General features: G+C 47.0%; 11 protein-coding genes across 11 annotated transcripts; 5 read left to right on the top strand and 6 right to left on the bottom strand.

Annotated features, from left to right (window-relative positions):
* Positions 1 to 52: 52 nt before the first annotated feature.
* Positions 53 to 1431, bottom strand: N7511_002467 (uncharacterized protein; the record flags this gene model as incomplete). Its single annotated transcript, XM_057124892.1, has 4 exons — positions 53 to 125; positions 182 to 969; positions 1062 to 1145; positions 1198 to 1431. 4 exons carry the CDS (start codon positions 1429 to 1431, stop codon positions 53 to 55), a joined length of 1179 nt encoding a protein of 392 aa, XP_056987051.1.
* Positions 1432 to 1712: 281 nt separating this feature from the next.
* Positions 1713 to 3189, top strand: N7511_002466 (uncharacterized protein; the record flags this gene model as incomplete). The annotated part of the gene is made up of 3 exons (XM_057124891.1): positions 1713 to 2309; positions 2357 to 3075; positions 3126 to 3189. 3 exons carry the CDS (start codon positions 1713 to 1715, stop codon positions 3187 to 3189), a joined length of 1380 nt encoding a protein of 459 aa, XP_056987050.1.
* Positions 3190 to 4336: 1147 nt separating this feature from the next.
* N7511_002465 (uncharacterized protein) lies at positions 4337 to 4582 on the bottom strand (the record flags this gene model as incomplete). The annotated part of the gene is made up of 1 exon (XM_057124890.1): positions 4337 to 4582. One exon carries the CDS (start codon positions 4580 to 4582, stop codon positions 4337 to 4339), a length of 246 nt encoding a protein of 81 aa, XP_056987049.1.
* Positions 4583 to 6348: 1766 nt separating this feature from the next.
* N7511_002464 (uncharacterized protein) lies at positions 6349 to 8544 on the bottom strand (the record flags this gene model as incomplete). The annotated part of the gene is made up of 1 exon (XM_057124889.1): positions 6349 to 8544. One exon carries the CDS (start codon positions 8542 to 8544, stop codon positions 6349 to 6351), a length of 2196 nt encoding a protein of 731 aa, XP_056987048.1.
* A 1434-nt stretch (positions 8545 to 9978) lies between these two features.
* N7511_002463 (Dyp-type peroxidase) lies at positions 9979 to 11976 on the top strand (the record flags this gene model as incomplete). The annotated part of the gene is made up of 8 exons (XM_057124888.1): positions 9979 to 10025; positions 10075 to 10309; positions 10374 to 10768; positions 10834 to 10926; positions 10981 to 11091; positions 11147 to 11244; positions 11302 to 11607; positions 11678 to 11976. 8 exons carry the CDS (start codon positions 9979 to 9981, stop codon positions 11974 to 11976), a joined length of 1584 nt encoding a protein of 527 aa, XP_056987047.1.
* Positions 11977 to 13791: 1815 nt separating this feature from the next.
* On the bottom strand, positions 13792 to 14180 carry N7511_002462 (uncharacterized protein; the record flags this gene model as incomplete). The annotated part of the gene is made up of 3 exons (XM_057124887.1): positions 13792 to 13911; positions 13961 to 14010; positions 14060 to 14180. 3 exons carry the CDS (start codon positions 14178 to 14180, stop codon positions 13792 to 13794), a joined length of 291 nt encoding a protein of 96 aa, XP_056987046.1.
* An 893-nt stretch (positions 14181 to 15073) lies between these two features.
* N7511_002461 (FKBP-type peptidyl-prolyl cis-trans isomerase) lies at positions 15074 to 15837 on the top strand (the record flags this gene model as incomplete). The annotated part of the gene is made up of 6 exons (XM_057124886.1): positions 15074 to 15207; positions 15288 to 15358; positions 15460 to 15520; positions 15586 to 15606; positions 15703 to 15744; positions 15798 to 15837. 6 exons carry the CDS (start codon positions 15074 to 15076, stop codon positions 15835 to 15837), a joined length of 369 nt encoding a protein of 122 aa, XP_056987045.1.
* Positions 15838 to 17449: 1612 nt separating this feature from the next.
* Positions 17450 to 19527, top strand: N7511_002460 (putative acyl-CoA oxidase; the record flags this gene model as incomplete). Its single annotated transcript, XM_057124885.1, has 7 exons — positions 17450 to 17612; positions 17661 to 17859; positions 17939 to 18058; positions 18122 to 18271; positions 18323 to 18839; positions 18901 to 18955; positions 19013 to 19527. 7 exons carry the CDS (start codon positions 17450 to 17452, stop codon positions 19525 to 19527), a joined length of 1719 nt encoding a protein of 572 aa, XP_056987044.1.
* A 1245-nt stretch (positions 19528 to 20772) lies between these two features.
* Positions 20773 to 22730, bottom strand: N7511_002459 (uncharacterized protein; the record flags this gene model as incomplete). The annotated part of the gene is made up of 4 exons (XM_057124884.1): positions 20773 to 21505; positions 21558 to 22070; positions 22148 to 22276; positions 22339 to 22730. 4 exons carry the CDS (start codon positions 22728 to 22730, stop codon positions 20773 to 20775), a joined length of 1767 nt encoding a protein of 588 aa, XP_056987043.1.
* A 2053-nt stretch (positions 22731 to 24783) lies between these two features.
* On the top strand, positions 24784 to 25253 carry N7511_002458 (uncharacterized protein; the record flags this gene model as incomplete). Its single annotated transcript, XM_057124883.1, has 3 exons — positions 24784 to 24895; positions 24967 to 25079; positions 25149 to 25253. The coding sequence occupies 3 exons, from the start codon at positions 24784 to 24786 to the stop codon at positions 25251 to 25253; spliced, it is 330 nt and encodes a 109-aa protein (XP_056987042.1).
* A 418-nt stretch (positions 25254 to 25671) lies between these two features.
* Positions 25672 to 26484, bottom strand: N7511_002457 (syntaxin family protein; the record flags this gene model as incomplete). Its single annotated transcript, XM_057124882.1, has 1 exon — positions 25672 to 26484. One exon carries the CDS (start codon positions 26482 to 26484, stop codon positions 25672 to 25674), a length of 813 nt encoding a protein of 270 aa, XP_056987041.1.
* Between the last annotated feature and the right edge of the window lie 215 nt (positions 26485 to 26699).

The following is a 26699-nucleotide window of genomic DNA, read 5'->3' as shown; positions in this document are numbered from 1 at the left end:
AGGTAGTAAGATTTCGAGAGAGAACGTAGATCTGATGAAATTTCATGCCAATCTAAGTGCCCAAAAAGATAACATTCGCCGGTATCTCAGGCCTGACAAAAAACGAACACACAATAATAGCATACCTGAGGTAAAAAAAAGTCAGCATGAGATATCAGGCAGTCAATAGAAGAAAACTCACGTCCCAATCAACATCAGCCCCTCAAAATAATTGCTCCTCCCATCGGAAATGAGATAAGTCATAACAACAACGCTAAGTAAAAGCGTCGTAGACTCAAACCCATCAAAGCGTAAGGTAAGCGGTTGATCAAAAACCGAGCCCACAAGCATCAAAAGTGGCGCAATGAGCATAGTCAACCTCAAGACGGAATTGATAATCGCCCGAATTCCCAATTCGACCTGACCGTAAGATCTGGATCCCATCACGATGGAGTAATACTTTACAAAGTTCCCTATGATAGGAACAGTAGTAACAGCTAGGAATGACGCGTTGAACCCAGTCAGTCTGGCTAGTTCGGAAAGTCCGTCCACGATGTAATATGTACATCCAAATGTGCAGCCCGATGCAGTAGCAAGCACCAAAGCAGCGATATCTCTTCTGAGATATGGACGGGGAAGTTGCGCTTCGATGATTTGGCTTTGTCGGTGTTGGTGTCTGCTCCGGCCTGTATTTGGACTGGGATCGGTCTGGGAGAATGGTGTACTGGCGAACATGGCCGCGTGCGTGCCCAGTCGGAAGAAAAGAAATGTCACCAGCAGGAGGATTAGTATGACTGCTGTGATGCGCTGTGTGGAGAGGACCTGGTTTGTTGGCGTGGATGTGGTCGAGGGGAAAACATCCATCATCGTTGGAATTGCTAGTAGAATGAAGACGACTGTCATCAGAGAGGATAGGACTGTTGTTAGGGTTCGGTCGAAACGGAGGCGTTTTTTATCGTAGCCTGATATGAAGAGTGTGCCACCGAGAACCTAGTTGTGTAGAGGATGTGATTAGTGGATTTGTTGTGGTTTTAGTGAGGCTTCATCCCTTCGAGGTTCATGCTTGGATGTGGATGGCATACTAATAGTAAATTGCTTAGAACACTGCCGAGAATCACGGACTGGGAGACATGAGGCCGCCTCTGTATGACTGCATTGATTCCAACCTGGTAGTTTATCGTCAGCTGTGCTTGGCTTTGAGGTCGAGGGACAGCCCACCATCAATTCGACTGAGTTGCCGAGGGTTGATTTGAGTAGCTCACTCGTGAACCGCCGTCCACCCACGGACAGCGCATCGACGGAACGACTGATCCATGGACCCAGTGGGATCAGAGCCAAGATGTTGAGTGTGAAAACCACGGCGCTGTTCACCCGCATAGCTCCCGCTGCCATACCCATGAGGGGCAGCAGTACTGAGATGACCTTGACTGCATTTTGATTGTGGTCTGTCATGATTGAGGAACCGATTTGATCACGTAGACATGGTCGGATATTTGAAAGTAAGAACGGAGTGCCGGTCGGTTGATATCGTTAAGGAGTTGAAACATACCGTAATTGTATCAAAGATGTAATTTATTATGACGTTTGGTACCAATACGGAACCAGATACAGAAACAGAAATAGAAACAGGCATCTTGTTTACATCGTATTCAATCTCTCGGTACATCATCTCCCCCTCGATCCACCTGAGACAGACGTCTCCCTATTGATTTCACTTTCACTTCTCATGAAATATGGATGACCCTGCTGTCCGACTGCGAAAGCCAACGAAGATCAGTCCCAGTATGGATGACATCTTTGACACAAGCTCATTACCCGAGGAACGGGAGGCATTACTGAGAGAAGAGCAACATTTCCAACATGGCACTGTTGAGGAAAATGGCTCGAGGCTGCCTGACGCAGACCACTCCGAGAATCGCCGTATGTCTCCCGGCAGATCTGCTCTGTGGGTGGTAAAGACAGTCCTTGGGTGCAGTTACTCAAACCTGCTTCTGCCGTTTGTATTTCTGGGGATTACAGCGGGGAACCTAGGGTGGAATGATTCCATTGGTTTTGTGTTCAATTTCTTGGCTATCCTTCCCCTGGCAGCATTACTTTCGTTTGCCACCGAGGAGTTGGCAAAGAGCGTGGGACAAACCGTTGGAGGACTGATCAATGCAACATTTGGAAATGCCGTGGAAATGATCGTGAGTGATGCCGAATATCCAGTCTTGGGTGGGGAAACTAACGTCCCGCTCATTGCACAGGTGGGGATTACTGCGGTCAGACAAGGTGAAATCAGTATTGTCCAGTCCAGTATGGTGGGCAGTATCCTTTCGGGCAATCTCTTGGTAAGCTTGGCTACTCAGCTTTGTGTCCATTTGGTTAATCGACCTAGATTCTTGGTGTTTCCCTGTTCTGCGGCGGCATTTCAAAAGAAGCTGTTTCATTCAATGTGGATGTCAGTGGAATCTTGTCATCCTTGATGGTCGTCTCTTCTGCATCATTGATCATTCCATCGGTTCTCTATTCGACTATATCATCCAAGTCGCCCGATGTGGAGCAGAGCGTGTTGAGTCTGTCCCGTGCCGCGTCGGTTGTACTACTCGCATTCTACCTCGTCTACCTTTACTTCCAACTAAAGAGTCACAACGATTTGTTCGTGGATGATGAGCCAGCAGAGGAAGAGGAGCAAGTTCTAGGACCATGGGCTGCGAGCATTGTCTTGATACTAGCTACTCTTGGAGTTACTGTTTGCTCCGATTGCCTCGTTGAGAGCGTGGATGGCTTTGTAGAGAAATGGCATGTGAGTCGGGCGTTTATTGGTCTGATCGTTGTTCCAATCGTCGGCAATGCCGGAGAGTTTAACACTGTCGTCAATGCTTCATTGAAAGGAAACATGGACCTCGCTATCGGTGTTGTTGTGGGAAGCACCTTGCAGATCGCTTTGTTCGTGAGCCCATTCTTGGTTATTTGCGGCATGATCATCGGACAGCCCATGTCCCTGCGGTATAGCCCATTTGAGACTGTCGTGTTTTTCTTGTCTGTCATTGTGATGGATTGCTTGATTCGAGGCGGTCGATCGAACTACTACGAGGGGTGCTTATTGGTTGGAACGTGAGTGAGCTCTAAACGCTTTGAATTTGACTAGTGCTTACGAAGCCCAGGTATCTCATCATTGCGATCGCTTTCTACGTGCATCCTGATGCAATCGAATCGCTATTGATGTAATGTGTTTGGAAAACAGGCAACTCAACTTACATTTTCAGTTACATACCATACCGGCTCAAGGCGAACAACAGAATACAAAGAATTTTCCAATGTCTCAAAAGCATCCCGTTAGATAGATAGATCGACAGCGGAGCATGTAAAGTCGACGTACTAACCGTCTGAGAACACAAGGCTAACAATGCAAGGACAGGGATCGGTGCCCGACCCTGTGGAGTAGTCTCATAGGGCTGAGACTTGGCGCTTAAAACGAGGCACATGGCTAGCATAAGTCCATATCAGGCTGCAATATACACAGTGTATTTTCGGTCATATGAGTTATTTTAAGACTAGATGGATTTCTGGAATGCCACATTCTCGTGTTCATAGACATCAGAGGTCTCAATGCTAGGGAAATGGGAAGCTGAGCGTATGATTCTACAATGGAGCTCGCTCGATAGACATCAAACTACTAGGATGGGACTCATGTAGTCAAATCCGTCACAGCAAGTCGTTCCCACAAGTTACAAGTCAAAAGGGGACGGTTAAATTGCCCCATAGCACAATAGTCCCACGTCTGATCGACTCCCCAACCAACTAAAAGCTTAGCACTCCAGGCAACAAGATTTCCAACGGAAACCAGAGCATTGACCCGCATGCAAATCAAATTGCGCTCTTGTATTATAGATATGATTGGTCTTCAGCTGCGACATATGACACCGTGTTGAATGCAGCCCTATAGGTTCCGCTTTGGAACATGGACTTTTTGGATAAAGCGTAAGGGATCTTTCATTTGTGGACTCTACTACTGGTTTCAAATTGTTGATCATATCCAATACGGGCTATCTGTAATTGCGGGTGATAAAGCAATGACATTCCTGCTCATTTCTGTCTGTAGCACAAAAGTTTGAAACCTGAACGGAAAGGTGTAGCCCTTTCCACATGCAAAAAAGAGAGAAGAATATCACAAGTTGCAAGCAAGAAACAAATAAATGGAGTTTTAGGATGCTGACACAATATCATTCTGGTATCACTCAACAAAAAGTGACATTACCAAGTCGTGACATAATATAGAGATCACTGGAAGAAATCTATATCTCCTCGGAGATTAGTCAATCTTAGTACTCAAAATTCAATAGAGCAATAGAAACATACCAAAATATCTCTACATTCATGGCTGTCTAATCCCATATTCCGTTGCCTCGGGACTTTTGGCATAAACAGGGGCGGGCTGTTGAACCGGAGTGTAAGGAACCCATTGTTGTATAGGAGGTGGGTGAAACCCGGCCTCGACTTCTTGTTGCTTCTGTTTCTTTTCGCGACGAATCTTGATGTAAAATACCACGGCGACGGTAACAACAAGAAGGAGAACAATTGGGATAATGATCACTTTGAGGAGGAGCTTTATAAGACCCATGGTGACAAATGGTGATACTCAGATTGCAAAGGTATGAAATGAATGACCAATTTTATAGTTCTCGGGTCTTCAATGCATGCAGTATATGCCTTGTTAATATCGCCATTTTCAATTCAATGGGTGGACGATGAGACCTTTATACACCCCTATCATCTTTAATGTCCTTTTTGGTGATCGGCAAAGTACTTGCCCTTGTGTGACAAACCCATGTCGTATTGTCCCAGAGATATCTTTAGTCTACATATAGAAAATAGAAAGCGCTTAATCAAGGTATCCGGTTGGTTTCTAATTTTGATGTTTGAAGTAGGCAGCACCGGGGAATTGCTATGCGTTCCTTTTATCCCGTCACCTTCCCTGAATTGGCTGAACTCCACCAGCTCTACGCCCCGATGTAACTGTGATTGATCTTACATGAGTACAAGAGAAGCTTTGCCACATTTAAGGAGGCGTTTTCTAGATACGACTGTGCATGAAAGTATCTTCTTCGGCTAACAGGCTTCGGAAAAAGTAGGATAATTCTTTTGGACCATTTCAAGACCAATTCAATCCATAAATCGATAATTAAATGCGCCTTGGCCACCAATCTGTATATATTCAGGATGTGGGTATACTTTGCCTGTCGAAAAACTTCAATGATTCAAAAGTCTCCTCCTGGCTTAATGTTACTTACCGGTCTTAACAATAGTTGTTAGGCACAAAAATATTAGAAACAAATAAGTTGGATAACTCCATCAAAAAAGCTTGGCTAAAGGACCCCATCCCTAGAATTTGAACGCAATTCTGCCTATCAGATCTGGCTATAAGTGTTTTTGGCCTACCAAAAGACTCCATGCGACACCTGACTTAATATAGAAGTACATTAGCTTACTTAAAGATATTGTTTATAGTTAAGTTATATTCATTTAAATTTGACTTGATAGCTGCGTATAGATACTAATATACCGAGCATTCTATAAGGAAGAATATAGACCAAGGCATAGCATTATGTTGTTTAGCTGAAAGGGTTATTGTAGTAGTCGCACGGTCTAGGTAATTCTCACGCTAGTTATTACCTGGAAGCTGTGCGCACATTGAATCATGACATCTTAAATACATGATGTGTAGTTATAAAACCCCTCTACACGCAGTAGAGCAAGATAGACACATTTTTTCTTCCAAGCCACTATTATAAGCTCCCCTTCCTTAAGTCTTAATGGAGATTATGCATTTGATTTCCGGGCTGACACTCAGGTGAGGAATATCTGGGTAGGTAAATATCTGCCCTTAGTGTCCGAGTACCCTGAATAAAGTGGCGAGCTGCCTGTGACCGAACCGTGGGCGCTAGGTGACCACCATTTTAGACCTTCTGTGGTATGTAGTATTTTTTTTGCATTCCTTGTTGTAACGAATGGAGCCCATCGAAATTGAATCAGTCTACGGTATCAATCTGGTTCTGACTGTGGACCGGTATTGGGTCGAAAGAACTTGAAACAGATGGAAAAGGAGCAATATTCTGAGCGAAATATATGTGAATGTCGATATGGTGTAAAATAAATATACCTTGGTGCAACTATACTGAAGGCGACCTTGAGCCAGGCAACCGGTAAATGTTGGAAATCCTCGGAACAGTGTATACGGGGAGACATCCTATCTGATTGTTTTGGAACTACCGCTACTGTCACATCGAGCTATTGTATCATTGCAAAACTGGTTATTACGTTTTGCTCCAGAAAGATTCCTCAATTCCGCGCTCTACCAGAACCACATTCTCTTGAGCAATTCCATCCTCATGAAAGGCCGAAGGTCTGCAGAATTAGTGTCTGTGTCCAAGACCGCCAGTAGGACTTAAGGAATCCATGCTCACAGTTTTGTTCTTCGGCCTCATCTTCTGGCTCTCCCCAGGCCTTGATGGTTTTCTTGGGGTCCAGGCCAACCATCATGATCTTTGCAACGCTAGGGACGCCATCCTTGTCCATAACAAACAACATCCAATATCCAGGAATGAGAATACCAGGCTCACTTGGCAAAACGACCTTCCAGCTTCGTCCAAATCGAGATGTGGATTGAACTTGAAGTGGGATGCGTCGCTGATCAGTGTTGACGGTATGAGTTGCAGTTCCCAACCGGATAAGGGAAGCTGCGCTGATAGGACCCGTCGTTCTAAATTTCAGCTCACTGCCGACCAAAGTCTTGCCTGGAAGATCCGTGAGGATTTCGGGACGGGGCCTGGGCTCGCCAGAGGCAGTCACCAGGTAGGGAGGTGTGAAGATCTGACCGTCGTAGTGGTTGGCCGTGCAGTTGCCGCAGAGTCCACCACCAGCATTCAGCACCCGAGCATCGGGAAGAAGAATGGAAACAGTATGGTACACTCGGACAGCGTTGTTCTGCTGCATCTTGTGGAACCTGTCTGTCTCGGGGTCATAAATCTCTGGAATAAACTGGACATTCTCCTCGTTGAAGGCAATGCCGTAAGTCTGACCTCCAGCAATGAAAACCTTTCCATCAGGTAGAACAACAGAGGTATGGAAAACACGTCTATAGTGCATGGCACCTTCTCCTCCAGCAGCTTGGACCCTAGGCTCCTCACCAGGCTCGCCGATAGTAATGACATGGGCGGCGTCGGTGGCTGGGGACTTATCGTAGTCAGGAGATCCTCCAAGGGTAAGGATCTTTCCCTTCACGGCATCAAACATAACCGCATTCCCAGACATGGAATGATCGTCATCCAAACGGTCTCCGGCAGCTTTGACACTGCCGTCTCCGAAAGCAGAGTACCAGTTCATCTGCCTACTAGGTCCAGCTTGGAAAATACTCAGACCCTTCCAACCAAAGAGCCAGCCATGGTTGTCTGCTCTCCAAGCGCCTTCCATATCATCCGTCATCATGTCCTGGACTGTCGCGCCAGGAACCATAGTCCAGTTTCGAGTAGCGGGGTCATAGATTTCACCATCTTTGTCAATAGTAGAAACCTCGGACCAGGAGCCTCCAATGACGAAGACACGCCCGTCGGAGAGAGTTGTCGAAGCCTGATATCCACGCTTGAGATGCATTCCGGTAGCGCTGATCCACTCATCATTGACAGCATCGTAGAGACTAGTTTCTTTGGCGGAGTTACCTCCGGTTACTACCATCATCCCAGTACCATCGTAAGAGATACCAGGGCAGAACATGTCATGATGCGTGTTGGTGACAGTGCGCTTGGAAACTTCTCCGGTAATGGGGTTCCATCGGGTCATGACGGTTTTTCCTCCGGGTGAGGAGTGGAACTCATCGTCGGCCCACGAGGACCAAAGGGCAAGCATGCCATTGCCCTGCTGAGCACCGGAGACAGGCACGATAGGGAAGTCGACACTTGGTCCCCAAACACCGAGCGTGGGGTCACGAGGAATGGTGTAAAGAGTTCCATAGACGTTGAGCTCAGAGATACCGACCCAAGGGTTTTCGTCGTCGGCATCAGTGGTGATTCTAACGTATCGGGCAGAAGATGGCTCAAACGAGGACATACGCTGTCTGAAGGTGGTGGGCCACATTCCATACGCAACGGGTCCTTTCCAGGTCTCATCGTCTTCGCTGACCCAGATCTTGTGTTGGGTGATGAGGCCTTCCACTCCCGTATCAATTGGAGGAAGAACAACGACGGCGCTGACTTGATACCACGCTCCGAGGTCCACGACAAAGGTGTGTCCCTTTTCAGAAGAATCACTTCGCCAAGCAGTGGTATTTTTGCCGTCGATTGCACGTTTGCAGGGGTAACCAGCAGCGGAGCTGCTGCACGTCACCTTCCAGTCTTGACGGGGGAGTCGAATTCCGTTGTGAGGGGGGGATTCATCTATGAAGGTCGGCTCCCAGGAGGGCTTATCAGACTTGCCATAGCCCGAGACACGCTCGCCTCTCATAGCTTCGTCCATATATTTAGCCATGCCATTGGCATTGGCTCCGGCGATGGAGGTGCCTAGGAGAATCCCAGCCCAATGAATCTTCATGATGGGTGAAAATCTCGTGTTGAGAACAAAAAGAAAAGGAAGAACGGAAATTTCTGTCAATTTCTAAAAGGAAGGTTACTTAAAGCAGGAGCAAGGGGGAGATATAAGCCCAGCCCTGCACATGTTCCGCCTCGGGTCGTTCGTCGCCGTGATCAACAATCCGAAGACCTTTTGTACAGTAAGTAAATACCGCTAGACCGCTGGATCAAATTCTTGACTCGACTATCACAATATGTGGAGATGCGATGAAAACAGAGAGGGGCTTGCCACCAGCCAAGTGCCTATCCCGATCTGCACGATGGACCCCAGCGTCATTGATTGACAGCCCTGATCCTATTTCAGCTCCTCTATTTTGAAACCCCTCTTCATGCTGGCTTGGAAAATTGATGCATAAACTTTCTAGGTGGGATCGTGGTGATAGATGAAACTGATCGGCATACAATTCTGTCGAAAACAAGGGACAAAAAGGCCCACCTAGCCCCCGCTTCACGCCTCATTTTGCGAGCTGTGATTCGCTGGATTTTAGGGCCTGCGGGCAGGCGGAGCGGCGGCGGGCCGAGCTCCAGTTTCCAAGGGCGCTAGGACGAATCAAGACAAACAAAGACAGACTATGAACTACGATCGGCATCCGGTACTTTTGCCTACTCCAATCACCAGCGCGCTATTTTTCTTACCAATCCCGCCACTCAGACGCATGATCCTGGCATTCTGCAGGACCCCCCTTTGAAGATGCAAGATGAGGTCCGCAGTCTCAGAACATCATGTACGTGGAATCCACTTTTCAGCTGACGATCTGATCGCCTCTTTCGCTAGTGTACAGCTGCTGAATATGCGAACTGTCGATCTCATTACATACGTCATCTAATTCGTTGATAAAGGAGGTTCCGATTGAAAGTGCTCGGCGGGGTCTTCGGCTATGTTAATCTCTGCTGTCAAGAAAAATGTGAAGGCGCTGATCGTCTCGTATTTGGAATGATCTGAGCAGCCTGTAGGATGAGAGGATCTACAATGATTAAGCTGAGTGCGGCCAAGTAATACCGTGTCCAGTTACACTCTCTGTTTACCAAGCAGAAGACGTAATCCGTGACCATTAATTTGCCAAATGCAGTAGATATATGTACACGGTATGCAACATGGCATTGCATTGATCGGCCGTCGACATTGCACCTCGGAGATGCCCTCGACACCTCATGCAAATGACGCTATTTGATATGCCCCATTTCCAATTGGCGACAGGATCTACTGGAGTGCTCGAATGATAAGCGCTTTTCGATCACAGTGCAGTAACCCCCCACATTTTCTTTGTTCGGTGGCTTGGAAGAGCTGGTTATTTCTGAGCTCATCAGTTGGTGTCGCATTTTCATATATTTGCCCCTTCCCCCCTCCAGACACCAATCTCACTACAGACCCTCGTCCCAAGTGAGCTTCTTAGTCATGAGTCTCACACCGGCCCTCAGGGCAAACATTCAGGGTGATGTTTGGTGAGTTTCCCACGATGCTATAGCTTCAAAAGCTTACCGCTACTACCAGGCCCGGTCTCCCAAAGAGATTTCAAAGTTTCCTTTTCTTTCGGATTCGGAACCAGGTCGATTTCAAGGACCGGCTCAAGACATTCACTGATAAGATCACCACTGCTCAAGATGCCTGTAAAATGAGCGAGATCATCAAGGCGGCAAGAAAAGAAGCCGAACAGGCAAAGAGATCTGCGAAGCTTCAAGCTTTGCCAGGAATCAACATTGCCTTTACTTCCACCGGCCTTGAAGCGGTAAGTCATTGCTGTGAGCTCAATCCCCGGCAGTCAGCGGTGGCTAACAAGAAACCATATATAGCTTGGAGCATTCATCAATGTTCCGGACCAAGAGCTGGTTAAAGCGGACAGAAAGTTCTCCCCGATCTTCCGAAAGAATCAGATTCGTGGAGGTCTGTTTGAGAAGGGTATGTACAGTGATCTTGTTGGAGAAGGCTGGGACAATCCCCAAGAGCTGCGAACAGAATATAAGCCTACCAGTGACAATAAGAGGCTTATTGATGGTGTCATCATGGTGACCTCGAGCTTGAAGTCCGATTTGGATGCGAGAATTAGTGAAGTGAAGCAGCACTTCCTGGCCGAGAAGGGAACGCATGCCAATGCAGACACCTACGCCATCAGCAGGGACCCTTCGATCGAGTTCACCCTGGTCAGAGAAGGAAAGGTCCGACCTGGTCTTCAGAAGGGAAAGGAGCAGTAAGAACTGATCTGATACCCATAGATATCTTCATTCCAGTAAAGCTCACCCGTTATTCCTCTAGCTTTGGATTCCAGGATGGAATCAGTCAGCCTCTCATCGAAGGCTGGGATGAAAGACAGCCTCAGGCGAAGGAACCAAAAGCCGCAAAGCCAGGGTAAGAGTGGTTCAATGGCCCGCTACAAAGGTATCTTCGACTAACACAACGCAGATTGGTTCTTTGCGGAAATGAGGGTGACAAGCAAAAACAACCGGCTTGGGTAAAAGACGGTAGCTTCCTTGTCTTCCGTGACCTTCAGCAGCTTGTTCCTGAGTTCGACGCGTATGTGAACCACCTGACAGTCATATTTGTGACTTCTTTCTAACCACATCTTTAGATTTATGGAAGACAATGCGCACCTCGCCCCTTTCACTCAAGATCACCCCAGGCCAGCTGAGAAACTTGCAGCACACTTGATGGGCCGATGGAAGAATGGTTTGTTGCAATTCGTTTCTATTGTTGCTCTGAGCTTCGATTTCTGACCAACTATAGGAACTCCTGTTGATGAATCTCCTCACGACGACTCAAACAAAGATCTCTTTGCATCAAACAACTTTGATTACAGCCCTATTGATGAGCACAAGAAATGCCCCTTTGCTGCTCATACTCGCAAGATGAGACCTCGAGGAGACATGAACCACGACCACGCCATCATCTGGCGTCGCGGAATTCCCTACGGCGAGGAGGTGACAGCAGAAGAAGCAGCTGATCGAAAGTCTGCTGCAGACAAGGAGCGTGGGCTTCTGTTTGTCTGCTATCAAAGTGATATTCGAAATGGATACAACTTCCTGACTACCCGTGAGTATTCCTCATGACCCCTGTGCAGATTGATAAAAGAGTCTCACCGCTGACATCATTAACAATCCAGGCTGGGCTAGCAGCCACCATTTCCCCGACGACAAGACCCATGTAGTTGGCGAGGAGGGCCCGGGTATCGATGCCATCGTGGGCCAAAGACTTGAGCATCACCCGCCTCGCTCTTTCGCTACGATTGACCATGACAACAAGTCCGGCAATCGGTTAGCATTGGAAAGCTGGGTCGTCCAACGAGGAGGAGATTACTTCTTTGTGCCCTCTATTTCGACATTGCGGAATGAGCTTACGGGTCCTGGCATCTTTGATCAAGCAGCATTGCAGCGCCTCCGTGATGAAGCTGAAGACGAATGAATACGGTAGATCCAAGGATGGCAGTGCTATAGTAATGGACATTTCTTTCTTAGATACTTCAATAAATTTACTACACGTAACAATGACTTCTAGCAACTTACAGGGGTGTTCCCTGGGGGTGAAACTATATGATAAGATTCCATGGTCCACGGTCTTTGTGTACGCCTGTATGCTTGTTTATATGGAAATGGGATATTAGAGGTATATTGAACCTATAAGAAGCTCTTCTATAGCTACTACGTATATATTTAAGCGGTCCGTCCCCATTCTTACGCGATTCGGGTGATTCTCACCCTATCCACAGCGCACTCGCCCTTCTCGCCCCTAGTCGTGCTATATTATCACTTTTACAATCACTTTATGATACTCTATATATTTCCTTTTAATAGTGAAACAAGTACATACGACCACAGGGTGTGGAGAACAGGGCTTCCCGTCCGCTCAGCCGTACTTAAGCCACACGCCGGTAAGTTAGTAGTTAGGTGGGTGACCACTAGCGAATCCTTACTGTTGTATGTTTTTCTTTTTTACCCTGTGTCCATAAAAGTTTACATGAAGCGCGTGGCAGTGACTAAAGGCGCCAATCCACCTACAGCCTCATCTGGTGAGATATTGGATCCTAAATATTAAAGAGACATCTTCTGCTACCAAGACACTTGTTCATGTTTGCCGTAGGTTGTAGTCTGTCATGGCTATATATTCCAAGGTTTTCCAAAAAGATTTTTTTCAAAAGATGGAGACAAAACTAATCCAGGGAGCCTTACAAAAGGTTCCAAGTCTTCCAAGGTTGGAAGTCTTTATTCTGTGCGCTTCAAGTTTGTACCTGATGATATAGCGCTGTTGATCGAACTTCGAACCATGGATTGACTGGTTGAAATATGTATAATACCTAGCCCAGAAAATCAAATGTGTCTTTCAAAGAAAGGCTGGATGATTCCTACATTGCTAGCCCCGTACTTTCAAATCTTGACTGTACCGTCATCTCTGGGAAATGTGTTAGGCTGCACAAACTTACACTTTGGTTCTAGATTGGAGGCCACGATCTGCCTCCACAATTCATGGCAGCCACTAACAGTGCTCAAGACTTTATAGAACGGGTGAAACGCAGAAATTTAGGCTGTAGAGTGCCATGTGTGGATTCTGCACAGCATCTGGCCGATGGTTGGTTTTCTATGAGAGGTGATTTTGGAGCGATCAACATGAACAAATAAATCTTTAGAGGAAGTGTCGCGCTGCACGCTTATGACACCGTCCCCGTGATTTTGCAAAATGTAATTCAGTATCACAAAATAAGCCTTTGAAGTAGACAGAGCGATGTATTAGTTTCGCTGCCAAATGTCTCCTTTGATGCTAGATATATCTCACCTGATCATGACCACTGCCCCAGGCTTAATCCTCGACCCTGTAACTGCAAATTGCACGAAGGCCCTCGACTCCAATGTGCATGTTGGAGTAATATATGACTGTGATCGGTTATTTTTGAAGGTCCTGACGTTGACCCGAGAAAGTCGGGGGATTATTCTCATCATATCCAAAAGGGGCGAGGATTTCCTTATTGTCAATAAAGTAGTCCGCGAAGAGAAGAGCTCTGCACTCTTCCACGGTCAACGCCAGCTTCCCAAAGACACTGTTCCAGCTTTTCCTTTGCTTGTATTAGGTTTGGATGGGCTGACCTGTCACAGGACTGATGGGGAGACTTTCATGATCAAAGTTGAATTTGCCGGGGGCTGTTTCTGCTATTAATTTACCAGGCTCATGACCAATAAGTTCGTGTATAGATGTCATGATGAACTGAACGATATTTCCATATTTTATTTATAAGTCAGCCTCGGAAGGGTGGACGTAGTAGCATGGACGATCTGAACTGCTGTTAAGGGCCATTCGATTGCTACAAAGCAAGTTTCTAACACCATAAGTTTTGCCATCTCCAACATTCTGAATAGCTGTTAGCTGTAGTATCTGTATTGATTTGATTAGAACTTACGAGGTTGACATTCAAGGCTTCCCAAACGGTCAATGAAACAGAGGCGAGCGCTGTATTGCATTAAAGATGGCTTTTCTTAAAAGTAAGTCAGAAGCTCACAGTGAATGATGGCAAAGTCGGGGGTATCTAGCTCACTGTGTTCAAAAGGGCCTTTCCCATCATCCTGATATGGTACAGCCCAAGGAATTGTGCGAAGGAGTTCTGTAGATCTAATCGGCATTCAAATTAAACATTTGGATTTTCATTCAATGAGCATCCGTCAGCAAAATAGTTAATTACATCTTGATCTGTTGGCAGATCTTGGATCTCCCAAATCATTTGTGATATCTCCGGCGTTCTAGAGCGCCATTTTGCAGCGATTCGGCGAAGGGCGTCACGGAAGTTTAACAGCTCGGCGGTATGAGCCTTGAGTCTTCGATCACCGGCTGGATTATATAAACACTATCATCCTCCGTTCGCGTATCTCGTGCAAGGGATCGTATCGGAGCACTGTATAAGTTAGCTCTATCGTCAAGTGAAGGTACAGAATTCTGACCTTGGACTTTTTTTCTGGCACTCAGTACAGGCCAGATATGTTCGCCGCTGTTTTTGGCGAGTAACTTTCCAGAGACTCTGTGCGAATCTCTTTATTTTTAGGGCAGGAGCTCGCGCAGAATATTGTTCTTCAACATTGCGGTATTAGATGAGTGGCAAGCGCTCGAGGGTGTTTAGATCTCAGAGTGGGCTCTCAAAATAAGAAACATAGGAGAATCGGTGGGATTTTGAGGAATTCTTCGTCTCTTCTTAATCTCTCTTCACATCCTTGCTCGCAGTCCTGTTTGTTTGCTAGACAGAAAAGCATCCGTAGCAAAAAAAGAACCCATACAGGAGGCCCACATTCGGGGAACACTCCGTAATCCAATTGGCAAACCATAAACGCGGGTGATTTTGGGATGGGGTGTTTCACCATCCTCGGTATAGAGTTGAGGTATACCAACGATATACCCAGCCATCTCGGGGAATTGTGGGCGGCTCCACTGCGGCTGCCCCGCGTTTTTTCTTTCCAACCCTAATTCTTACACCAACACTGCAAACATTTCCCCCACCTACACTGCATTTCCATCCACATTCACAATGGGCGTTGACAAGAAGACTCTGGTCCCCGGAAACGGTGTTGACTTTCCCAGGAAGGGCGACAACGTCGCTCTCCACTACACCGGCTACCTGTACGATGCCTCCAAGGCTGACAATCACTCCATGGGCAACAAGTGAGCAACAACACCTCAACTCAGCATCCTTGGAAACCATGATTATAGCTCAAGTTACTAATCATGCGCGCGATAATCAGGTTCGACAGTTCCCACAACCCCGGCCGCGGTCCCCTCGCTACTCCCATCGGAGTAGGCCGTCTGATCCCCGGTACGTCGCGTTTGCAGAATATCTTTCTGCGCACAATTTGACAGGAAGATGTGGCGTATAGGCATATTGGGATTTTGCTTTGCTAATCACCTGCTCTACAGGTTGGGACCAGGGTGTTGTTTTGATGACCCTCGGCGAGAAGGCTATCCTCACCATCAGCCCGTAAGTAATTCGCACTCGTCAAAGCTTCGCGACACACTGCTAACCCTTCGCTCTTTTAAATATAGTGACTTCGGCTACGGTTCCCAGTATGTACCCTGGAATCTCAATCCAATATAAACCCCGTTCCGACCGACTCCACGGGTCGTCGCATGGAATGACAACAATACTAACTTTTTTTCTAGGGGCTTCCCCGGCCTGATTCCCGCTAACTCTCAGCTGGTCTTGTAAGGATTCAACCCATCTCCTACCAGGCAATGTTTAAGCTAATTCTTTATAGCGAGGTCGAGCTCCTCAAGATCAATAACAAGTCTGTCTAAGTTATAGAATTACTGTTTCGTTATCCGCAGATTTCATTCTAGTGAACTATCTAGAATAGTGAGCCTAGGAAGATAGTGGTAGTGAGCAAAGTCTGGTCACGTGATCTCTTTCTTGCTTCTTCTCCTTCTCTGCTCTCCCTTCCCCGCGCATTTGACTAGCTTCCAGTGATCTCTTTGGGTCGCAAGCATTGATTAGTACCCAGCGTAAAACACCATGAAGATCAGTTCGTGCCAGGCAAATTTTGCTCCTAGCATATTACTTGTGGTGGGTCTACTTTGGGAACCCGCATCACCTACACTACAGTACTCTGTATAAACGGGCCTCTTCATGCTGCTTTCCATTTGTTGAATGCATGGGGCTATTTCAGGCCTCATTCACATATTCTGATTATCGCGTTCTCCAACTGTCTCCCTCTCCAGCGGCTCACGGCTGATAAGTCAGTCCATGAACTCTCCGGGATCCAAGCTGTTGGCACTAGGCAATAACCTTTTGTTCTTTTAGGCACCTGCAGCTCATATAGACCCCAACATATTCTTGGCGCTCTTACGACTTGTAGAAGGCCAGTGGGTTTAGCCGCGTATAACGCAGAATAAGCCCGTGCTAAAGAATTCAAGGTGCGGAAACGCCAATAAGTGACAAGATGCCATTTGAGCCATTCACTTCTCGCTCGTAAGGTAGCTTTACCCTATATTTAATGGCTCTGGATACCCTAGAGCCTATGATGGTATGACTTCAGCCCTTATAGTTTGAATTTGATCCTGTGTCCTGCTAGCACATTCGCTCAGCGCACTGACACGACAACTTTGATAAGGGGATCATAATTTATTTAACATCGTGTCTGCATTGCGATGATCGGGGTCCACCTAGAATGTGACTTCTGCCTACTTTCTACGTCACCTATAGGGGTATCCACCGATCGTCTGTCACATGTTCATAAACTGCAATCGAGACAAATGAGGGGGAAAGACTGTAGAACACCAAAAGAGAAAAAGAATAACTTTAGGACATCAGATGTTCAGCTATCTACTGGTATATCTGCAAGCTGAAATGGAAAGCTAGGATAGAATACTGTCGGAGACTTGTCGAAGTGCTCTTAAGCCATCTATGTGCTTGTTATATAGCGGCCAGCCCGCTCGTGAGACTGCTAGTATTCTGGCAGGGGAGAGATTGATGTGATGCATATTGCTCCTAGTGTCCGCCAAGGCCACAAGCCTGCATAGCTCAGCCGAAGAAAAGGGAAATATTCGTATTTTCAGCTGGCCACATCCCCTTATTATGGGTGCATACTGTAGATCTTGAATCTTGTATGCCGTGTTCTAACTACTTACCTACAAAAGTACAATGACGCTTGATATGTAAGGATTTGGAATTATTGGGGTTGAAACCTTGTCCAAACCAATCGCAGGAAACAAATCGATCCACTCGACACGCGACGCGACATCCTACGTTACACAAAGATCACTCAGCCTTGCTGTATTTCCAAGAGTCCCGATATGGTTGAGAAAGTAGATTGGCCTGATACTTCTTAGAATAGGTGTACATATAAAAGAAATGGGAATAATTGCTAACTCATTTGAACAGTATACTCATTCATTGACAATCAATTCCATCATGGGACAAGTGTCACTGGAGCAAACATGTTTGAAACAAACGAATACTGCCATTTCCGAATTAGCACGCTCCCCATTGTTCAAGTCCGACCCGCGCACCTTGAGCTCGGTAGAACGCAATAAACTTTGCTACCGAAGGGCAAAGGCTTTCTGCAATGCATACGGTAATCCTGCGTGCTGTTTGCTCGGTCAAGATTGCTGACCCATGATAGGCCTGAATATATCGGATATTGTATATATGACTCCAAAGTTTTGCAAGATGAATCTGCAGCCTCTAGCTGGGCTAGATATAGGGACTTTGAATCTTCTAAGTATTCAGACCAACCTTTTCATTGGCACGCTGGGTCCGTTTGCAGTGAACCGCCCAGAGCTCAATTCCATTCTCCAAGCTGCCATGAACTTTGAAATCTCGTGAGCGAGCCCTTTGCGCATTGTTTCCCCTCGGATTTGTATGAGCATTGTTAGTCTAACTTTTTTCTTTTCAAAAAAGAGCACAGTATATGCTTACTGAGCTCAATCATGGACTCGACACGCGGAATCTCCAGACTACGGCAACTATCCTGCCCGATGGAGATATTGACCTTCATACTCCTTCACCTGGCGATGCAAAGTATGTCCATATTACCGTAATTTCGTTTGACTTACCACCTGATTGAGTCTAACATGCTACTAGAGCTATGCCTCCGACTACAACTAGAAGCGGACTTCCCGTTGTAGCCATTGTCATGGCTCGTCTCGTATACAAAGACAAAGATTGCGGAATCAAGCCTTTCCTGGTTGAACTTGGTGACGGAGAGCAGATGTGTGAAAACATTACTGCAAGGTAAGCTTAAAACAGCACCATTACTCTAATCGAGCTAACCCTTTACCGAAGAGCTTTGCCTACAAGGACTGGAGCTCATCCCGTTGATCACGCCCTCACGTATTTCAACCATGTGCGCTTACCACAATCTTCCTTACTGGGTAGCATTGAGAAAGCGACTGACGAGCGCGAGAGTTTCTTATCGACTATACACCGTATTTCTGTCGGAACACTGCTTGTTTCAGGTAGTATCGTCCCATGTCTGAAAATCGTAGCTTTTGTCATGAATCGGTACAGTCGCAACAGATCCGTCACCGGAGCCGACGGAAGACCTATGGCAGTCATTGGTTTTCGGACACAGAGTCTTCCTATACTTCATGCGGTGGCACAGTATAGCGTTCTAGAGGCGTTCTTGGCTTCTGCGACAGCATCTTATCTTGACAATAACATGGACCCCAGGGTCCGTCATGGCATTGCCACCGCTTTCAAAGCAGTGGCTGTGAATCACTTCGACAAGACCACCAAGGCTATGAGTGAGAGATGTGGATGGCATGGTCATTATGCGCACAATCAAATTCTTCAGCTGGAAGTAAGTGTCGAAAGATGAACAGCAATGTCAGCCCTAGAAATATACTGATTTGGACCATCAGCTGGAGATGAGAGGCGCAGCAACCGCAGAAGGTGATATCAGGGTTCTTGTGATTCGTACGTTGAGGTCAAACCTTGTTCTGAGATGGCAGGATTGACAAATGTAATAACCAGGTCTTGCATCCGAGCTATTGATCGGTCGTTATCAATTGCCACCACCGAGAAGACCGACGAGTTCCATTGCTCGACATGAAGCGTCTCTTTTTGCCGAGGCAAAGGCACTTTTTCAAAGATCATCCAATGGCAATCATCGAAGTGAGAATTTCAACAGGGATATTCTGCCACTGGCCCTTCCATTAGTCGAAGCCATAGGTCATCGAATGGCGTATGAGGCTGCCCAAGAAGCCAATGTTGATCCTAAGGTTATCCAGCTTTATGAAACAGGAGTCATCAAGCTTGACTCCGCCTGGTACGCTGAGAAAGGTGGAATAAGCCGGGAAAATCAGCGGGAGGTAGAGTCTCAAGCGGCGGATGCTTTACTTCCCCATTTGGAAGACATTATGGAGGAATCTGGCATGCAAGATTATTGCAATGCTCCGATGTCCTCAAGAAATCTTATGGACCAATTCATTGATGGCCTCGAGCTGTTTGAGGGCAATGCAAAGCCAAGTTTGTTGGCTCGCCTGTGATGTACTTCAGGGCTGCATGGATGATAGACTATCACCCATTGTAACCCGAGTTCTAGTCATTGTTACTCCAGTCTTTATCTTTAAGAAGCCTAGTGAGAATTTCTATCATACACGTAGTAAAAGCTCTCGCCCCTTAATAAGTCCGAAAGTACCCCGAGTATACTCGAATAGAACCTATTAGTAAGTAAGAGATGATCTTTTAGGCTAGATTGAAGCGCGTGAAGAGCTAGGCTCTGTCCTATTAGATAGCGAGGCTCCTCTTCAATTCCTAGAATACCTAAGAAATAGACTCGATGTCCCTTAGATCATTAAACATTCTAGCAATAAGACGCCATAGTAAATGGTAACAAAAAGAAAAAACATACAACAGTAAGGATTCGCTAGTGGTCACCCACCTAACTACTAACTTACCGGCGTGTGGCTTAAGTACGGCTGAGCGGACGGGAAGCCCTGTTCTCCACACCCTGTGGTCGTATGTACTTATTTTACTATTAAAGGAAAATATATGGAGTGACGATAGAAAAATTCTTAACAGAATACTATAGCACGACTAGGGGTGGGAGGGATGAGTGTGCTATAAACAAGGTTATAAGCAGGGTGAGAATCACCCGATTAGCGCGACTAGTGCACTGATCCCCTTCAGCTGATCTAAACCCCTTGTTGGATAATACACTTCCACCTGAAACAAAAGATCTTAGAGATCAAGGGCAATAACTGATATCAGTTACAACCAAATAGAAGCTGAAGGGAACAAAATGCTCACCAATGCCTACTGATACAGACTCGCTATGCTTATTTCGGTATCAAAGGAGAATATATCATTCAAAAATAGTTCGGCCAGTAATTCGGGACAAAAAGATCTTGCACAAGCCACGAGGCATTCGGAGTTATTTAAAGTTAGTGGCTCACAGCTTTTATTTGGGGTCACCTTTCTCTCTCCTACCGTACTTCTCGACTAGCTACGTGCGAATTAAATGGGTTGAAACCCTCCAATCACGCCTACAGTATACCTCGATCATCACCGTGTTTTCTTGAGATCTCGATCAAATACATGCATTGTTATCCGTGGATAAGGTATGGTACAAACAGAACCCAAGTATCATGTACAAAGTATGTAACAAAAGACATGTCAATTCATAAGATACCCATGGTGAAATAGCCAGGGCGTTTCATTCATCGGGGTCATTTTCAACAGTGTTTGAAAACGGCCCACGAAAAGAACAGAAAAGAAAAAAAAGCTTATCCTTAAGCGCTGGATCCCTCTTCCTTTCCATGAGAATAGGAAGTCGAATGGGAAGGATCAGCAATGGACATACTTCTTTTATCATTTCCACCCTTAACGCGCCCGATTCCAACCATCTGAAGAACTTCTCTCCAGAACCCAGTGGGCGGGTCGAGGAAACTATCCTCATAAGCATCGATAAGGGGTCGTTCCCAGACGAGGTCGGCTTCATGGGCCTTGACGAACTTTGTCTTTTTGATAACCTTCCAGATTATAAAGAGAGGAGGGATAACGATTTGCATGGTATAGTCTGACCAGAAGGTCGAGACGGACCAGGGCTTGTAGGAAGAGTAGCCGTAGACACAAGTAACGATAATCATCCAAACAAAGGCGATGTATGCAGTGTATGGTTGGAACCAGGCGTAGTAAGAGAATGATCTGCGGTCTAGGCCTTGGGCTTTGCAGGCGCGGTGGAAGAATATATATGTCAATGTGATGGTGATATAGTTGATCAGTCCGCCGGCTGTGACCAGGTTGGCGAACCAGGTGATGACAATGGACGAACTGCTGGAACATTGTAGGAAGGAAAGCATTGGGAAAATCATCACGATGCAGAAGCAGTAGATTGGGACACCGTTGCGAGTGGTGTGGGTCAAGATTCTTGGAGCTCTTCCGTCTAGAGCAAGGCCGTACAGAGTACGGATTGCGCAGTAGGTGTAGGTGTTACCAGCAGAGAAGATTGAAGTGAGCAAGAGTCTGCATCGATGTTAGTAATATATCATAGTCAGGGTTGGCTTGGTGTACTCACGCGTTGACAATAGATGGGAAAATCTTAATTCCCATGTTGCGCATACCAATGACATATGGAGATGCAGCAGCAGAACCCGAAGAACCACCTGTCACAACCTCGACCAGGGCTGGATCATTGGCAGCACAGATAATTCCGACAGCCAAGGCACCGCCAATGAAGAAAAGACCGAATCGGATGTAAACCGTCTTGAAAGCGTTCTTGATATAAATCCGAGGACGCTTGGCTTCAGCGGCGACCATTGAGATGTACTCGGGGCCCACGACAGCGAAACAAGCAGACCACAGAGATCCGAGGAAACCTTCAAAGCGGCCGAGAGCACCGGTGTCCAGGTACTCCATGAAAGCCCCTGGGTTGTTCCAGTAACGGAAGCCGTAGGCATCGTGCTGTGGGTTTCCACCGACCATTGTGATGAAGGTGAAGAAGAATAGAGAAAAGATCAGGACGACCTTTCCGCCTGACAGCCAGAATTCGGCTTCACCGTATGCCTTAACAGCAAGAACGTTGAGGGAACTGTACGAATTTAGAATTTGGATCAAAAGGAGCTCGTGAGGGGATAAACAAGCCGGTCCAGCTGTCAGAGGTCTTACCCATAGCAAATAATCACACCGGCACAGATACCAGCAACTGGGCCAGGTTCAGTGACAACATCACTCCAAAATGACAGCACAAGTGTAAAGGCCGAAATTTCGAATGGAATCAGCAGAGCTTCGTAGAAGCTATATACAAAGTCAGCAAGATCTGTCCGACACCAATATATCAGGTGGGAAAAAAAACGGACAAAAAGTTCCAGCCAACCATAAAACCAAGAGCATCATCTACCCATTTTCCAGCCAAGCGAATAAACCCACCGCTAACAGGGAAAGCGGTGGTCATCTCAGCAAGACAGTTGTTCACCATGGCCAAAAAGATGCTCTGAACCGCAAACGCGATGAACAAGCTTCCGGGACCACCATGGTAGAGACCACTACCGATGCTCACGAAAAGAGCAGTGCCAATGGAGCCACCAATTGCAATGAGCTGGATTTGACGGTTTCCAAGATGACGCTGGAGGTTGTCGGCATTCGATGCCATTACACCTTCCTGCACATCGCGAGGAGCTTCCGACTTTAACCCCAAGGTCTCTAGCACTCCACTGCTTGTCTCTTTGTCTTTGTCGTTTCCAAAAACCATGTTTGCATTCCTTTTTGGTCTTTCTGATCTATCAGTATTTTGATACGGATGGGCAAGGCGCAGTCGATCCGAAATCTAGATATGGCTAGGTCAAGGTCGTTGTAATTGATTATCGGTTTGTCGCATGGGTCTATGAGTAGTTGTATAATTGGATATGGGCTGATATGTTGCTGCAATGGAATCTGCGTTGTCGCAAGGGTTCTGTCTGTTCGCTTTGTGGGGGGAGCTTGTCGCAATGGATGCTGGTGGCGCACTGGAAGTTGTGGGACTCGCGCGGGAGATCTGGGGTTGAGGCGCACAGCGGAGATACCTTAGCAATGTCGAGAAGAACGAAAAGAAGAAAAAAAGAAAGGAATCTTTGAAATAAGAACCTGGACAGAGCCGGGGGTTCGAACTCGTAAGATCGAAGATATGCCCTATCTCAGAATCTCAGATAAACATCTCAGATAGGAAAAAACTCAGCAGTGGCTTTTGACAGGGTTTATAAGAGAGACAGAACGAGAGAGAGAAAAAAATGGAAAGCCTGTTAATTTACTTCTAGGCCGCTTATACCAAATACGACCTTAGTCCGCGTAAAGAGGCCAGTTAAACCGCAGAGCCAGCCGAAGCCCTGTCAGCCATCTGACGAATCCCTGTTTTTCTCTGAACCGGACTGCACTGCGATTGGGTGGAATTACACTTCTATCAGCGTCCCCGCGCGGGCTGAGACGCTTCTGGAGGCCTACTTGGCCTACCCCTATCAGGACACGAGCATTGTCTGGGCGCCATGGATCGGGGCGCTTTGGCGCTTTGGAGGCGGCACGTGGCGTAGACGCTCTGATCCTTGAACAGACCTTGAGAGACACTGGATCAGAATGCCGGAAGTGGCTTAGGGGGGATTTCTATGTCGTATTGGGGAGAAAACTGCTGGACGCTTGCAGTCGGGACCCGGGCACCCCGACAGCTTTTCGGCTGTGCACTGTTCCCCCGCGGCACGCGGTGGCGCAATGCCTTACGGTTATGATCTGACTTCTGTGGCAAGTTGTCCGAGTAATGAGAGAGTTGGCAGCAGTGGCAGTCGGAGCCGATGATTCTGGTCTAGACACTTTGTGTGAGTGAAACCCTCTTCCGACTGGACTGGGAAGAGTAGAAAGAGGAACAGCGCCAAGTCTGCCGCGTTGAGGCAGAGACTTGGCGCCCCAGGCCACAAGGCCACAAGGCCACCCATCCGGACGCACTTTGTCGCGTGTTGACATTTCAATTGAAACCCTTGATTATATTTCTGATGTTCTGTAATTTTATTGCCTTGTTATAGTCGGAAAATATGATACCAATAGACAGTTCCTATATGGTGCATATTGTGAGAATAGTCCTTCACATAGACTATATTGGGCCAGATTTGACCTGCTGGCCTGCGCACACTGTTCTCTCGGTACTTGATTAGCTCTGTTTGCTCCTCCCTTGTAATTCCCTTTGCCCGTGCAGATTAGAATCCAGATAAGCTTAAAGTGGCTCTGATCTTTGCGCTCATTTGCTATCTGGGGTATCATGCTGTAATGTCCAAGCAAGCGCACCAATCCGCTTTGGCCTGGCCTTACAGTATGCAACTTAACCTTCATTGGGGTTTGAACTCGCAAAATATGAATTAAGTCATGTAGCTCGCCTTGATATCACAGTATTAGACATTCATTCAAGGCTAATTGTCGAGGATAGAGGCAATATCAGCAGTTCTACAGGCCATAAGGGATTCATTAGCTGAGATGCGCTACCTGTTTAGTATCCACTGCGTAGGATGTGAAGCCTCATACAGTATCTCTGCATCGATTTCTCTTTCCATCACTCTAGATATGACATACCATACCCACACGGTCAAGCTGCCAGGATCCAGCGATTAATAAACATGCTCGACCCACATGCAAAGAGAATGATGTCATGCTGCTCAAGCTGTCATCCAAGGTTGGGCCAACCCCAGGAATCCACGTTCTATTGTCAACTTCCATTTATCTTCCTTCACATCTCTTCTTCCACAAACACCATCACCTCCACTATCACCACTACTACCACCACCATCACCATGTCTTTCCTCACCTCAATCCGCGCATCCCGCCAAGCCCTCCGCACCAATTACGCCATCACCTCCACTTTCCACACTTCAGCTGTCCGCAGCTTGAAGGAGAATGATAGACGTCAGTCGGATCCCGTTCTCAATTCGAAAACACCTGAAAAGGAGCAACCCCTCATGCTAACAACTCAATAGACCGCGAGAACCTCGCCGAACACTATGAATCGCACAAGCAAGAAGGTCTCAAGGAGTCCAAGGATGGCAAGGGAAAGTGGAAGGCCGAGCTTGCGAGTAGCAGTGAAGAAGATGTAAGCAGACACCCAGAGCCTTGAAGTCTACAGTGTAGATACAGTCCGGGCTAACATGTACCGGCGCAGGTGAAAGCGGATCGTGGCGATTTTGACGGCGAGAATGTGACTTTCGATGAGTTGCAGAAGAAGACGAAAACTTATCTCCACAAGCAGAGCTCTGGAAAGCAATAAGTCGGCCCGGAGATGTTTTGGTACCCTTCGCGCTATGAATTCTCCTTTTTTTGTATTCCATGTATTCCATGGCTTTTCGCCAGTCAAGTTGTCTTATTATCTTATTGACAAAACGATTTATTTATTTGATCCGTGCATTGCATTCGTCAATAATAATTTGAGCAAGTCGTGTCTGAATGTCATTGTGTGAGAGTGAGAGGATATAATGAATGATAGAATCGCGAATGTAGTATGATCAAGAACTCGAAAGAGTCTAGCAATGACTCCATTGCCTCAACGCCAGAAACGAAAAGAAGAAAGAAAAAGACATCGAAATCAATCGACTCATTGCGAATAGCTAAAGAAACGCCCGCTCGCCAGAGGAAGAAACACCGGAAACCCGGAAAACAAGCTCGGATCTCCAAGGTAGATGTAGGTATCATTTCAGAATCACAATCAGAATAACCAGTATAATGATCAACCCAATGATAGTCATCAAGCTCCAATTATCACCAGCCTTGCGCCGAATCTTGTCTATCCGCCGTCTGGCCCCATCCAACCGAGTCTGATGACGCTCAACGTCTCCGTCCATCCCATCCAGTAGCGCAACGTGGCCATCCAGTTCATCTCCAATCTGAATACTCAGCTGATGCTGCCGACCAATAGATTCGCCAAGACGATCAAGCTGCTCATCCTGGTCGCGCATGGTTTGCTGGTGATGATCATAAACTTGCTGGTTGTCCATATTGGATTGGTCCGGACGGGGCGGTGAAGGCTCATCGCGATATGGGCGGAAGAGATTCTGACGGTCACGGTTTTCTTCTTCGTCGATTTCGTCTTGCACGGCAGCTGCCGCGGCGGAGTTGTCCATGAATCGGACGGATTTAGAAGGAGGGTGTTGGGGGACCGGCTGCTTGAGAGGGGGCGTTGCGGCGTTCGATGCCTGCATCATGTTGTTCTCTGATGGTTCGCCATCTGCGCCATGGAACTGGATTGATAGCTCTTGATATTGGGCCTGGAGGGGGCAGAGTTGGTCGTTCAGGGCGGCGGCGCCTGCGCTGTCGTTCGAGTTCGCTAGACGGGTGTGCTCGGCTTCCACGGCTTCGATTCCTTCGCGCAGAGACTCGAGGGATCGCGAGATCTCGCCATCTTGAGAATTGGGTTCTAGGTCAAGTGAAATGGCTCGTTGGCGCTCTAGAAGTGATAATTTGATGTGATCGGCGAGCAGGAATAGCTGCGAAGGACTCGTCATGATGTCGGTATGAGGAGGCTAGCGGTGTGTATGATATATGATCGATCGAAAGACGTGTGGACGATCAGTACGGAGTAAAACCTCCGATCAGCCAAATCATAAAAGGGTTCAGAGTTGGGATGTTGGCAGGTTGAGTTGGGGATGAGGCGGAGATGCCAAAGGCAACAAGATGACCAAGTGCGGATCAACCGCCCTTCCGCCCTTCGCCTCTCCTC

Source organism: Penicillium nucicola (assembly GCF_028828085.1).
Source record: "Penicillium nucicola strain IBT 29836 chromosome Unknown utg000002l, whole genome shotgun sequence".
Lineage (NCBI taxonomy): Eukaryota > Fungi > Ascomycota > Eurotiomycetes > Eurotiales > Aspergillaceae > Penicillium > Penicillium nucicola.
The sequence above is the reverse complement of the archived record's forward strand: the minus strand, read 5'-3'. Positions and strand labels throughout refer to the sequence as shown.